Source organism: Bacillus rossius, chromosome 2, assembly GCF_032445375.1.
Source record: "Bacillus rossius redtenbacheri isolate Brsri chromosome 2, Brsri_v3, whole genome shotgun sequence".
NCBI lineage: Eukaryota > Metazoa > Arthropoda > Insecta > Phasmatodea > Bacillidae > Bacillus > Bacillus rossius.
In genome coordinates, this window is record NC_086331.1 from 99,957,069 (window position 1) to 99,972,795 (window position 15,727).

At 36.2% G+C, this 15,727-nt stretch overlaps 1 protein-coding gene across 4 annotated transcripts in view; it reads right to left on the reverse strand.

Moving 5' to 3' along the window:
• LOC134529513 (uncharacterized) overlaps positions 1-15,727 on the reverse strand; it is a 159,521-nt gene that overhangs the window by 28,936 nt on the left and 114,858 nt on the right. For all 4 annotated transcript variants that reach the window (XM_063363671.1, XM_063363674.1, XM_063363673.1 and 1 more), the window contains 2 exons: positions 11,665-11,985; positions 320-8,609 (listed from right to left, as the gene is read on the reverse strand). In XM_063363671.1, the coding sequence (XP_063219741.1) occupies positions 320-8,609; positions 11,665-11,985 (8,611 nt within the window). The remainder of the gene's footprint in view (positions 1-319; positions 8,610-11,664; positions 11,986-15,727) is intronic.

Here is a 15,727-nt window from a genome sequence, read left to right on the forward strand (position 1 = left end):
TTTTACTGTATTTAGTTAGCAAAGTAAAATAAATTAATATTAATAATATTAAAATATAGATAAAAACTTCAAACTCCAACAAATGCCAGTTGTACAATTAGTTTATGTACTATTTCTAAACAGGCTAAGTGTTAAAATTAATGAAAATTTCATCAGTACTCTTTACTTATTATATCACCCAGTAATGAGGGATATTGAGGTATTGAAGATCCTACCTTTTAACAAAAAGATACCCATTTGGACTACTACCAAAACATTAAGTTTATAAAATAACACATTAAATTAGTAAAATTATCTACATGATATTTGTAAAACATACCTATGTTCAACGTATTATCACGTCTGTAGCTTGTACTCTCTTGGTTTGCATCCCCACTGGCTTCTTCCTCTTGGATCTCAAACTCAGATGATCTGCACAATAAACTGGGAGCATTTTCATCTGTAGATGGACCATCAGGTAAAGATTCTGCATCAAGCTCTTCATTAGTCACTTCACTGGATGGAACTTCATTTTGTGCATCCACTATTAAAGTTTCTGCACCAGATTCACTTTCATTGCTAGCTTTTCGAACAGAACTAGGAATTTCTTTGTCCTCACCAATAACAACATAATCACTTTTCATAGATGACTGAATATCATTTATTGTTACTTTGGTTGGACTAGCAAAATTAACACCAATACAACGAAAATTGCGATCATCTTGCAGATATCTTGCACATTCAACTTGCTGATTGCATAAAAGTGAAGCTGAAGACTTGGTAGAGGTAATTTCTGAATCAACAGAGTTCTTTTCATTTGTGCTGCCTAGAATGAAATGAGAGTTTTTTGGATTCAAGGAGTTCATACTGCTTCCATCAGGAATGTTAGCAACATTATCTACTTTTGAGCAAGTAATTTTTTCTGATGCTTCACATAAGTTTGAAGTTATCAAAGTGGTAACTGATGCCGACAAGTGGTCATGATACGTTGTGGATATATCTACTGATTGAACGGCATTTGTTGTAGTTGACTGTGTATTCAAGTGGATATTATCAGTTGTGCTAATAACTGCTGTAATGCTACCAGACACATCTTTTGATTCTAATTTGGTTGGTGCCTGCTTATTATCCTGATATGTGGCACAAGATACTGGGTTAACAGAAGATGCCAAATGATGACTTCCTGGGGGCAATACTACTGGTGGCTGTGCAGTTACTCCAGTCAAAGTCTGCGAAGAAATGCTTCCTGCAGGCAATCGTACTTGTTTGACAGCAGGATGGCTCAATACTGATACAGGTGTTCCCACTGGCATTTGCCGAACTACAAGTGCAGTGCCTTGAACTGAGCCATTTGCAGGAGACATCTGGATGGAAGCACTTGGCATTGCTTGAACACGAAATACTTTTGAGCCTTTCGAAACCATCACAGATCGACTGTGCACTGAAGCTGCTAACCCAGGTGTTACTGGAAGAAATACTTGGCGCACTCCACTAGAAACATACAAAGGTAAAGTACTTCCCACTACAACAGATTTTCCACTTACTAATGCAGAATTTCCAGAACCAGCAACATCAGATGAATTATGATTAGCTTCCTGAACAATAACAGTTCTTCCCTGAATTGTACTATTTGCATCAGCAAGAATTAACCGGTTAAGTTTATGGTGGCTCTCTTGTTCATCAATGGTGAAACTTTCAGTTTCAACAGAATTATCCACAGATGATGCATCACGTAAATTAACACTTTCATCTGTGCTTAAAGCAGATGGAGCAGGTGAATCTTGAATGTGAGATAATTGAGTGATACCACTTGAACTATCTTCACTTCCAATTGTACGCGGATCATCAGTTCCTGGGCTCATTTCTGGAACAGTGCTAGATGACTGCTGTCCTAAAAGCTTTGCTTTCGTCTGCGATTTCTTTCTTTTTGATGAATGATTTGGATTTGTTGGTGGATTTGACCTGCGCCTAGGTGCAGGTTTATTGTTTAAATCTGGGGAATTACGTAACTGTTCTGCATATTCATCCAAAATAGCGTAGATCCTCTGAGCTGTTTGCTCATCTTCTTGTGGTTTTTGCAAAAGCTTTGGTACAGGAGATGCTTTAGAAGATGCACATACACTGCTTTTTACAGACTTTGTTTTGGATGATTTTGATGGTTTAGGACTTTTACCACATGATAAAGGTGCTGGCGTAACACAAGGACTCGATGAATTTTGCGAAGTTACACTCAGAGCTGGTGAAGTTACAGACTGACAATAAGACGTTACAACAGGAGTGGAAGAAACCTTGCTGTTTGCACACGGGGCATTATTAAGAACTGAAACAGAAGAAATTCCTGGTGATGCTGGAGATGAGCCCACATAAGTCACAGCAACAGATGGATTTGTAGTAACAAATGTTACAGCAACTGCTGGTGGAGAACTAACATAGGTTACTGTAACTCCAGTTGAAGACTGAGATGGCACAACATATGTGACATTTACATCTGATGTTTCGGCATTGCTGCCATATGTTACAACCACTCCTACAGAAGATGGAGGGGATGAAGACAATGAAGTTGTTGATGAAACAGTGAAAACATCATGTGTAAATGGTGTTGCAGTTGTCACAGCTGAACTTACTTTTATGCTTGATGTTGCCAGAGACTTTGAATGCAAGCTCTGTGGAGAAACAACGTGGGTACTTGTTGGGACCTGAGGTAATCCAGTGTTTCGTTCTTTTCTTTGAGAAGTATTTGTAACTTCCTCCATAACAACTTCAAACTCTCTAATTAACTTCGCTGTGCTTGGGTCCAATGGAGTAGGTGGTGTTGTCATAATAGGATCTGGTGTGTTATTAATTTGCGGTATCTGCACTACCCCAGAGGCCATATGCACAGAAGAACCTGAAGAGCGTTTTGATGTTGGCGAGTTCATACACGACTTCAACACAGTAGAACTAACTTTAGGAGTATGACAACCAGATATATGCATTAATGGCCTTGGCTGTGCTAGTCCTGCACGTGTAGCACAAGTTTTCTGGTCAGCTGCAAGTGTTCCATTCTGTATGGCAGTAGAAGGAACTGTTCGGGCTCCTAAATAGCAAATTTCCTCATCTGATGAGGAATCAATAACCAAGACTTCATGTTCCTGGCAACTTTGACTATCACAATTTAAAGTTCTTGATGTAATTGAGTTTACAACAACAGTAGATGTTTGTAAATTATTAGCCTGAAATGAAGTAATCCTGCCACAATTTATGGACTTTTTTCCAGAAGACACTTTAGGAATGACAACTGATTTCATTGTAACACAACTAGATGCTGCAGAAAGTTCAGGATTTGTGGAGCGTAAAAAATTTGGTCGCGTTCCAATTACAGTCTTTTGCGCCAAACCAAGGCTTGTATCCACAATGTTGGTATTTTGCTGTGTATGCACCTCCGTAAAAGTTCTGGAATCACAACGTGATGACTGAAATGTCAAGCAGTTAGAACTCTTTTGAGTTTTTCTGGTAGCTACTTCTTGTAGTGAACTTATTGCAGATTCATTCCTGTCAGCAGCAAGTACTTCTGCTGAATGGGCTTGTGATGTTTGGATCTCTGATAAATCAGAGACACAAGTTGTCTGAACAGCTTTTGAAAGAACAGTATTTGATATACAACCACTTGATGCTGCCTGTGCTGAAATAACTTCCAATTTTGTGCAATTATTTTGAAGGACCTTTTCTTTAATTACTTGTGAAGTCAAATTAGTTGCATTTACACCTGTAGAAGATGAATTAGTATGATAGACTGTTTTGCCAAATGCTTGCTGAAATTTTGGTAGTGTTGCTTGAGACAAACACAATATTCCTTCTTCACAGACCTTGTTGGCTTTCTTCCCCGATAAATTATACACAATAAAATTTTGATCAGGTACATGACCTGAATTTTTCATTTGTTCTGAATGAATAGTTGGAATTTGGATGTTTGACTGGATTGTACATAAGACATCACTTTCACCACGAGAAGATTTCTGAGGGCTTTGAGATTTTCCACTGGTTTTAAATACTTCAGAGACATTGTTAGAATCGCTCACATCCGTAGATGAAATCAAGCTTGCAATAACATTTATACCAATATTGTTTAAATTGGTTTGAGAATTGTTTTCACAACTCTGAGACGTAACATTCACTTGCAAGGCTAGAGCAGCACTAGATTCTGAAGCTAATGGCTGACTACTTTCTTGAATGCAAGTTGATGCCTGGATACTCACTTTAATGTTAGATTCACTTAATGAGACATGCTGGAAAGCATTTTCAGCATTTACTTTACCTTTTACAATGCTTTGATTTTCGGAAGAAATAGGTGAGCCTGTATGCACTGCCATAGACTTCACTTCTGCACTACTATGTAACTTTGAGTTTGTGTCACCTCCAACAGGTAAATTACGCTTTTCATGGAACGGATCATGTTCAGATTCTTGCGACAATAATATCTGTCCCACATCTGTTACCACAATGTTGCTAGAACTCTGACCTGTATCTGGTAATGTACTTTGCAGTATTTTATTCACTTCATTTGTAGTTGTTAAGTATTTGATTTCAGTCTGGACATTGCTTTTCACTTTCATCTGTGCATCAATATTCTGGAATGTTTGTGTGCGTGCTGTTGATATGTGTAAAAAGTTCTCTGAAAGTGATTCAGTTTGATGGCCTGTGTCATCAGAAGTTACTGAATTTGCATCTGTGGATAAACATGAGGCATTTGGATCTGTGTTCATGTCTGAAGATTCATCAGTGCACTGTAAATTCTGATTATTAATTTTAGGACTTAAAGGTCTTTCTTGGTCATTTATGATACCACTTACTTGAACAACATTCACAGTAGACTCAGCTGGAGGAGGTGATATCATTTCTAAAGAACTAAGCCCAGAAATTGTCTCAGCAAGGTGTTCACACCCACTTGCTACTGTACAAAAACTTAGGTTTTTTCTGTCAAAATTGGTTTTGATCACAGTACAAATTCTCCCACTTCGAGTTTTTGTTTTTTGAATTAAAACATCTGAACAAACATTTCTAGAGCAGACTGATTTTGTTATCTTTGATTTCTTAACTGTCAGAGTACTACCATCCAAATTATGCACCCTTGAAGCACTCTTCGGAATTGCTATTTCATCAATTTTACGTCGCACTGTCTTCATGTCAGGCCGACTTTCATTAAATGCACTTAATTTTTCTTTTGCTTTTGGTGGTTTAGTCATTCTAAGATTTTTAATGTTTTTTTCCGGTACCTTCACAAAGTATTCATTTTCTGATTGTTTTGTACAACTACTTTTAATAGTGTTGATATCTGAAAGCTTCTTTGTGCCTTTGCGCTGGTAATGTGCCTTGCCTTTGCTTATTCCTCTTTGACAATCTAAGCTACCTTTAGAATTCTCTAACAAAGACACATTACATTTCTTTTTACGAGTTTTTGCATCACCTTTACCACTTTTTTTGACTGATAAACCCTTCTCTATTTTATTCTTCACAGAGTTGTGCTTTCTGCGTTCGGGAGTTGTATTGTTTGTATCATGAGCAACAGGTTTAGACATAGAACCAATCTTTTCATCAGATTTTTTATCAACAACATTTGTACTCTCAATAATAGCATGAGTGAGTCCACAATCACTTTTACAGTTAGTGTATTCCAAAAGCGCCCTTAATTGACTTTCTTTAGATTTTGATCTTGTTTGTACCCCTCGTACAGCATCTGGACTTTCATGAACAGATCTAGTAGTAGTTACTCTAGTTTTCCGAGTGTTTAACTTGCAATTCAGTTCTCGCTGTCTCACCATACGAGATTTAATTTTACTGTTTTCAGTAAAAACATCACGCTGGTTTTGACAACTGATCCGTAACACAGGTTCAGTTATTACAGCATCTTTTTGACCTCCTGAATGATCAGACCTAGCCAATATAGTGCATGATCGAGTAATAGGGCGTGATTTTGCTAAAATTACCCCTGTGCCAGCTAACACACTGCCTGCTGCAGTTACAGCTGTTAACTTCTGCCTTGATCCATATCTTTTCTTAGGTGAAAATTTTATTTTTGGTACTAATCTGGAGCGTAAATCATAGGCTTGGATTGTCCCAGTTAATGAATTCTTTGTCATAACTGGATATGAATTTTCCAAACAAGCATCACTTCTCGAAACTGCATTGCTACTTACAAAGGAACTATTATCCAAACTGTCATTTACTTCCGGTTGTCCACCACAGTTTTTCTCAATATCTGATGATTGCTCAACAACTGTATCTGATGTCAGTACACCTCGAGTGCAAGCTACATTAGCAGAGTGATCAAAATTGTCATCTCTATCTTGTAATCTTTCCAAACCAGTGTTTCTAATACATAAATCCAACACAGTATCTGTATCACTGTTTAGTTGCTCAGCATTATGATGTACAGTAGCTTGACAGTTTGTATGTGCAAAAGGATACAAAACAGGTGACTCTTGAATAAAATGTGGCATAATGCCAACTTCTGGAGACTGTTTTTGAGAGAATAAAATAGATCTTGAATTTTGTGAACAATCATTCAACAAATTTGAACGTTTAAAAGAAGAATGCTTATCAGTAGAGACACCATGTGCATTTGAATAATTACAGATACTCAATTTTGCAGATTCACGTGAATGATCTTCTGGTAAATTAGGCAACTTCGATGCATCTGGCAAATTGGGAGATTCTGGAAACTCACTTGAGTCACACAATTCTGTGACAGAAGGAGATGCAAGAGCATGAGTAGTTGGAACATTAGGTGTATTATTTCTATAGCCACGAAAATGAGTACTCAAATCAATACACTGACTTGATAAATCAATACATTGGTTTGAGTCATCATCAGAATATCCAGGCGGTGGCTCAGGCGAATGTACATGAAAAGAGGACACACTGCATATTCTATCACAGAATAATACTTCATCTTGTTGAGTTGTTGTTGTTGTTTTGGCTTGGGAAAGAATATGGTCTTCTTTATGTTCTGGACTAACAGGTGACTCGGAAATTGCACAATTATTTGTATCGAAACTGTCTGATGTTCCAGTTACATTTTCACTGTCATTAAACGATGTATCCTTTCTCTGATATTCAACCATTTCAGCAATATCATCATCAGTATCATAACCAATATCAACATATGCAACATAATTCCCAACAAATACTGGCTTTATGTCTTCATTTGTATTCAAATCACCTTTCACACATGCTACTCTTTTATGATGCTCACCACTTGTGTGATTAGCTTTATCATGAATGTGGGATTCATTTTCATTGTAATGACGAACATTCTCTTCAAGCACAGTATTTAGAGTTTTAACTGATGAACTGCCACTTTCCTCTTTATCATGAAGCTGGCCAGATCTCTGAACTTGAACCAAACTGAAATTATAGCAATTCAAAAACTGGTTGTTTTGCATACAATCCAAACTATCTGAATGAGTGGTACTGTCATCTAAATTATCATCTTCAAGCTTGACTAAACTAGGATTGTAACTTTTCAAGAAATGCTCATTATTCAATGAAGGAAAGTTGCCGATTGAATTTCCATTATTTAACCTGGCTTCTCTTCTCTGTTCCGCTAAGTCATCATTGCAAGATTTCAACTTCCTCCTTTTAGTATCGGTAAAAACAACACTTATATCACTGCTATTATCTTGTACCTGATAATTTCCTGCTGAATCTTCATTGTGATCACTACCAATATCAATAATGCAACTATTTTTCTCTTCTTTTACAAATATGTTATCCTCTGCATGATAACTTTCATCACCATCTTCTACATCAATAACTTCATGTTCATTTGTATCACTGTCCACATGATATTCATCCTCACTCCCTTCATACTCATCATCAGTTTCCTCTTCATAATGTGACATTCTTTCCTCTGTATCATCCAATTCATCACCTTCATCCTCATCAATGAAGTCATCATCATCATCTTCAGCTAATTTGTCCACATCCCCACCATCATCTATTGCCACTTGTCTTTTAAAATCAATGTTCAGAAACCTCAGTCTTTGACCTCTGTACCTCCTGTCTTTCCAAGTTTTACGGAACTCATTACATTTTTGGTTTAGTACAGGCCATTCCAAGTCCCAGTGTAGTTCCTTATGACGAGGGTGAAGTAATATTGATGCCAAATCATCCAAACTTCGTTGAGTAAGACGTAGATTTGGAGATCCCAATGTCAATGCATGGTTCTGCGCATCACGTACTGAATTTGGTCCATAGCTTAAATTTACAGATTGAGACTTAGTTTGACTCCTTTTCACTGATCCCTTTGAGCACTTTCCAGGGAGGTAACAGTTGCCATCACTATCATTACACCCATGATTCCGAGATGAGACATCACATGCACCACTTTCAACCGCAACATCTTTTATCAACTCATGGCACTCTTCAGTAGGGTTGATAGAAAATGCTGTAAGTAAACATTCTCTGTACAGTCCAATATAATCTTTCAACAAGTTCGCAAGTTTCAGAAAGGCTTTGGACAACCTTACTTCTGTTTTGCGTACAAGTTTCCTTTCTTTTATGGAATCAAACTGATAAAGAGCTGTTATTTCCCTTGACAGCAGAACAACATAAAGATCAAAGCAAAATGTCTTCATTTCATCATCTTGCAACTGAAAAACAAAAACAAATTGAATAAGTAATGTAATAAAAACACTTTCCTTTTTAAACTAAGCACACTAAGCAGCATATAACTTTTAAAAAAAAGCTTAATGACAACAAATAATGACATTTACTGAAAAAAACAGACGTACTATTTTACCAGGGTCACAATAAATATTAAATAACTAAAAAATAAATAAATAGAAATTGAAACATACCAAACTGCTATAGTATAAGAACTTAATTATGACATTATTAGGCTCTAACGTCAACAACAGCCACAACGTATAAGTGGTTTGATCACTCTCCTCCCACAACAACAATCAAGAGGTTGATTCCTGGCGGGATCAAAAGTTGACTTGAATTTATAGGTTTCCTTGGAGTTCTCCCGTTCCCTCCACCTATTTACTTTGTCAATGCTCTATTCTCATCTCATCACCCCTTACTATTGCTAATAAGCTCAATGTCGACAAGATGTTAAGCCCTAACTCATCATCATCTAACAATGACTAAGTTTATAATATTGGTGTGCAAATGGTAAAACCTGTGGGTAGGAAATCACCAATTGAGTGGCTGGCCGACATCTTAATTATGGGCCTGTAGGCATGAAAATTACCTTAAAAAGTAAATGGAATGAATCCTTATGGAGCAACATTAAAATGCAATGATGAATAAATTAATTACGGTTTAATGTTGCCTTGATGTTGAGGTCATTGGACAGATAAGAAATGAATATAGTTAACATCACATTGACATCAAGGTTATTAGAAACAATGAGGGGTAATGAGATAAAAATGGAGCATTGATTGAAAAAATAGGTAGGGGAAATGGGAGTACCATGAGAAAATCAATCAGTTCATGTAAATGTCAGCAGCATTTTGACAGCACTAAGATCACCAGGGTCTCATTAGTAAAAAATCAAAGCTATATAATTGACATTTTGTGATTCCTGATACTCAACTCTGAGCAGTGACCTAAGACTAAGCTGTGATGAACCTTAAGTTCTTTTGGCAGAGTTATTCTGCAGTGGTTTTCCACTGCTTTCCACAGCATGAAAGATAAGGAAAACATAACACCCAGTCCTAGGCTCAGAAAGGAAATTTTCCACACAAGAAAAATCAAACCTGAGACCACCTTTGGCCCTCCAGCCAGCCAGAAGTCCTTACTATTAAGTAGCCATAAATTTACTATGCTCCTTTCAATATCATGACAGTGCCATTAACTACTCTTCTTATGATTTACAATAGAGCATAGTTTATTTAACCAAAATTTTAAAGGTTGAGAATTTAATCTTGACTTGCTGCAATGACCCAAGAAACATTTCAAATATAGGGGAAATGGGACTTTATTGAAGTGTATTGCAAACAAAACTAATACTGTCAAGAGTGAATGATGTAGTGGCAGTAAGCATAGTAAGTATCAAGTTCCACTTTTAGTAGGGGTAAATATAAATTCAGAAAATTATGATCAGAAAAGCCACAAAATATGGCAATTTAAAAACGCCTGATCCAAGATGGTAAAATATGAAGCCTATACGAAGCTTTGTAAGCAAAATAACTTTTTTAAAAAACTATTAGTAAGTTTAGAATTAAAAATTAGGCAAAATTCTGGAAGTTATGTTGTTTAGAAGCCAATTTAAGTTCAAAGTTTATTTGTTGCATGCTTTTTGTCTAAAGGTCTGTATTTATCTTGGAAAGGGGCAAATTAAAATTGAGTTTTGATAACACCTGAGAGTTGTGATAAGGCAGCATGATCACTCAGCTGTCATAGGTTTTGAAGGTTCCAACTGGCTTCCCAGTGTGTGCAGCCGGCAACGGGAATTGTATGCCAGTCAACCTTTTGACCATGCAAGAGCAAGAAAGTGAGAGAGAAGTGATATGCTTAACTGCAGGAATATGCAATGGGTGGGGCCAAAGAGATTAGTGAAATTGTAGAGTTTAGGTAATTCAGGAGGTAGTTTTCTGCTTTAACTATGTAACACATTTCCAGTACGCAGATGACTCAGTGATTACTGACCTTCCGCAACAAATAAATAGATGAAAGTATTGCAAAATTAAAGTGACCGGTAAAATGTACTAGAATAGTTTGAAAATAATCACCTGAAATTTAACCCAAGTAAAGGTTCCCATATGATTTTTGATTATCAAAACCTGTTGCAAAAAATAAAAAAACACAAGTACCAATACCCGAAAAAAAGTTCTGTAAAAACCTAGGAATAAAAGTTGATAAAAAATTATCTTGGCACATAAACAAATATCATAAGCTTCACAGTCTGCCTATATCGGTTGAAACACCTGTACAGACTATAAAAATATTAACCATCGAAATCAGCTTCGTGATGCCTTAGTTTTATTAGTATTTAACTACTATGCAATATAACTAAGCAAAATAGCATACAAAAATCGAGAACATGTTTCTACGATATCCTTTCAATTACAGGAAGCAGGACCACCTAACTACTGCCCTGCACACAACAAATTTACCATTTTACAACTCTGTTAAAAGAAGTAATAGACAAAAAAAGCTCCACAATATCCGATAAGCTTGTCAGCTTCAGTTTTGTTTGTCATTACAACACCAAAAATAAGAATAAATTTTATTTACACTTTACAAGCACTTTTCCATCTACATGGCCAATAAGTTTATGACCTATATCTTACCGGAAGTGCTAAAAAAAAAAAATTTTGTTTGTCTTGCTCAGGAAAAAATATAAGCACTTTCTAAAGCAATACAAGATTGATAAAGGGCAATTGTTGGGCAGTTTTAATTGTATAAAATTAATATGTAACTAACCTAAAATTTAGTATTTTAGTATTTGTTTCAATATATTGATGTACTAATTGGGAAAATATTTTGTCACAAAGCCTACCAGTTGCCAAATAAACGAGGGCTGAATATGCTTATTAATAAATAAGTAAATAAGCCCTATATAAAACATTGACTTTACTTCCAAAACATTCACATGGGTAGGCCTACTACAATACAAAAACTAAAATATTATGGAATTTAAATGTAATCTAGGACTAACACATGTAAATATTTTGTATTGTGAAATAATTTTAATACCTTCGGGAACAAGGCGTATAAAAAGGCAAAAGCGTAGTAGGTGCAGGCTGCTCTTTCAATTTGCATTTCTATGTTGTCACGAATTTTCTCATCGTTGTCGTAAAGCATCTGAGCAGTTATCCACTCAACAGTTAGAGCTTCTACAATTCGACAGTTTTTTCCACTTTCATTTGACATTGCCTCTGTCAAAAAATGCTGTGATGCCAACTGGTAAATTTCTGTGCTTGAATGAAACACATGTTTCTCATCATTTTTGAAGTGTAGCCGTTTCTGGAATCTTTGCAACAGTTCCAAGCCTTCTTTCAGTCGAAGAAATCTAAACTAAAAAAAAAAAAAGTCACAAAATTAAAATATTTTATTTCAAGAACATTATCATCTATTGAACATGATACATGATATTGTATTACTAGAAAAAAAAGCACATGCAATTTTAATAAAGCCATCTCTTAGTAAGCTTAGCACTAAAATAATAATTTAACTTATGCTAATTTATGCTCTGACCCTCCTTCAACCAGATCAAGTTATGTATTTATTAAGAATTTTTAGGATAATAGCCATAAGATGCAGAAAGATATGTCAGATCACAGATAGGGATTTCTATCATTATCAAAAATCTTGGCCCAGTCATATTGCCATATTCCTAGGCAACAAATATATTTAACCTAGTGATGAGCCTAAGAGACAAGCACATTTAATTTTGACGAGTACACTTCAGAGGGGCTATTGAACAGGTAGGTACCTATACTGACCCAGATCTGCTTCATCAGTCACACATTTTAAACAGGGGCAAATATTCCACGGAACCAAGGGAACCATTGATTCCCCTACCTTCAGGAGGAATAAAATGCCTTTTTTAATTATGTTCTGAATATGTTATTCTAATACATTATTTCACTCAACTCTTGAATTCCACAATTCACTATGTTCTCTGCTTCTTACATCGAAACTCAGCACTCGGCTATCTTCTTGTATTGAGTGTGTATCCGAAGCCACGTGACCGGACTGAGGAACCGACCAATGCTCCACTTCTCTTGTACAAATAAACGTGTGTGTATCACAAATTAATCTGTAGTTAAAGAATGATGTGTTGTAAAAGCATTGACTTTTTAACAATATATAACATTGAACGTCATTAAGATCCTCTATACGCGAAAAGGAAAAATGTAAACTCATCTCTCGACAATTCTAGACCATGCGGGTTGTATAGTGCAAGGGAACCGAGAGCTAGCCTCGCTTCCTCCAGCCATCCAAGCAGCGCAGGGAAAGTCAGGGAAGGAATATGAAGGGGGAGAATGAAGGGAGCAGTACATGCTGGCTGGTGGGAGACACAGACGCAATGTGACTGTGGTTGTTTGTTTGAAAAATTGTTCCCTAAATCTCATGGTAACATGATATTTGACAATGAAAATTCTATAATATTAGGTTTAAGACCAGCTCCTGACATATGCATATGTTTACTAATGCTTAATCAAAAATGAGGGATTTCACCCATCATTTTAAATAATATTTTACAGCCCTCACGCAAATGCCTTACGAATTTGGAACAAAAATTAATTTTATTTTTTGGTCTTAATTATTGTGCACAAATGCGAAGAGGACGTAGCTGGTTATTAGAATATTTCTTACTGTGGCAATGTGTAATGCTGACATTAATTGAACACTTAATTGTAAAAATCACATATTTGCACATTTATATTGTTGACATAATTATAATAAAATAGCTAATAGTTTTCAAAATAAAATTATTTATCTTAAAATCAAAGAGCCATTTACTGATGTGAAAATTTCTTATACTTAAACTGTTGGTTCCTCTACTTTGAAGACTACCCTTTGCAGATTTAAATGGCATTTTTTTAATATATGACAACTGCTACGGATATTTCACTGAGTAAGCACTGTGTATTGTAGGAAACAATGTTGCCAGATATATGCTACATGTTATCTGTGTATTCGTCAGCAGACAGTTCAAATGAACTTACAAACAGAAGACAATGAAAGACTTTTGCATCAGCAGTCTGGATGCGTGTCTGAATAGTATCAACAGAAACGGTCAGACGGTGTGCCAATTAGTGGGGTGATTCTATTGAAGCAGTCCTAAGTTTTCCACAAAAATTTATGTAGCAATGAACCACCCAGCTTGTGTCAGATGGCAGCAGGTGGCTACACATCTCTAAGCATACTTGGCAACCAAGCAGTGCCACTGATATTGGAACATTGCAGTAGCAAAACAAAGTCTGCAGCTCTCGTTCACACCTTCTCCCCTTTTACATATCCACAAACATTTTGAGCAGAAGGGGCGGGCAAGATAAATACTTGCCACTGGTGACAGTGACATGCCTCATGAGGGGAGAGGTAGGAATACACAGGGACTTACTTAAAATGGTTCACATGCCTTGTACAGCCTCTGTCGGTTCCTTTTTGTTTTCAACATTCAACCTCACCTTTGTTTCCATGCTCCTGCAAAGCATGTGTGTCACAGCTTACACTACATATGTAACTAAAGATCTTTACTTGCACATTCCTTTGCTAAACTGATGCAGCAATATACATATAACACAAATCAGCAAAACTGTCCAATAGCTATGTTTATCCAAATGTACAAACTTCATTTCACCGCCCTTCTCTAACCTCTTCTACAAGATATGGACTCAAGAAAATACAACACTCAAGGTCAAAGCCTTGTTGATGCAGTCTAGGGATGGCCCTGGCCCGACTACTGATAGCAATCGCTGGCTGACAGTCGTTAGTAGGTGTGACTTGCCTGTGATTTTCAATCATCCAAGACACTTGTCCCTTACATTGTCACAGTTAATTGAGGTTCTCCTGTACTTCAAGAAGATGCTTACAGTTGCATTGTCACATCCAGCCTACTGAAAAGATGACATGCCAGCAGGATGTCTTTCTGTAGAGGCATTGGAATTTTTTTTGTTCAAAGGTCTTCTTGTTTAAAAATCTGACCTGCTGGCTCAGTGCATAGAGCTCCTGGGTGGTGAGCCAAAGGTCCCGGGTTTGATTCCCGGTCGGATAAAGGATTTTTCACTTTCCAGGACTGGGTATTGCTGTCCCACTGTGGAAGGCCAAGGTCAAGCAACCGCAGAATCACCCTGCCATTGAAAAGGGTGCACAATGGCTTCCACCACCATGACGTTACTTTGGGTCATAGTGCCCGGGCACTAGCATAGAAGAATATCACCACCACCATCTTGTTTCTCAGCTATCATGCAAAACAACTCTCATTAGTTGATTGTTTTAATTCTGTGTCTAACTCTGATAAGCAAACATTACCGTATTTACTCAAATAATTCACACACAATTTTTCATTAACAGTGTGTTGAAACAGCATGTACTATTAATTGAATTTATTAAGAATTTAATTCATTAAAGATAACAATTCAATTTAATTTCTTTTTGCTTATATCATAAATATTATTAATACAAACATAGAGGATCAACCATTATTATGTAATCTTCTGTACTAATAATAAAACTGTTCCAAGGTAAAAAAAAAAAAAGCTGTACATTAGATGAAAATATGAAAATTATTATAAATGGCTACTAACATTATTTAAAACTCAAAAATATAGTTTTTATTTTATTTCCCCATTTGTTCCAGCATAAATCGAAAACTACTTGGATGGATTTTGATGAAACTTTTTATTACAAAGGCCTTTAGCTAACTTAAACACTAGGCTATATATAATCAAAGAATTCCATCCCTAAGGGGGTGAAAAAAAAAGAAGGAAAATATAGTTTTAAGGTAATTATTACCTCTCCGAAGCTAATCAAGAATAAGATATTAGGTATCAATAATAAGCAAACCAAATTAAACAACCAAAAATGTACTATTTTGCGAAAATCAAGCCCCATAAGGAGTATAAAAGGGAAAAGTTTGGTTTTGAGAAAAAATGCATACTTCCAAATCTACTAGATCTTCTCTAATTTCCAAAGCAAATCAAGCAGGAGGCAAGAAACTGAGCACAAATAACATTTTTAATAAAACCTTGCATGCATTTGATATTTTCTAGAGATTTGACTGTAAAAAGGGTGGAAAAGGGAATGTTTT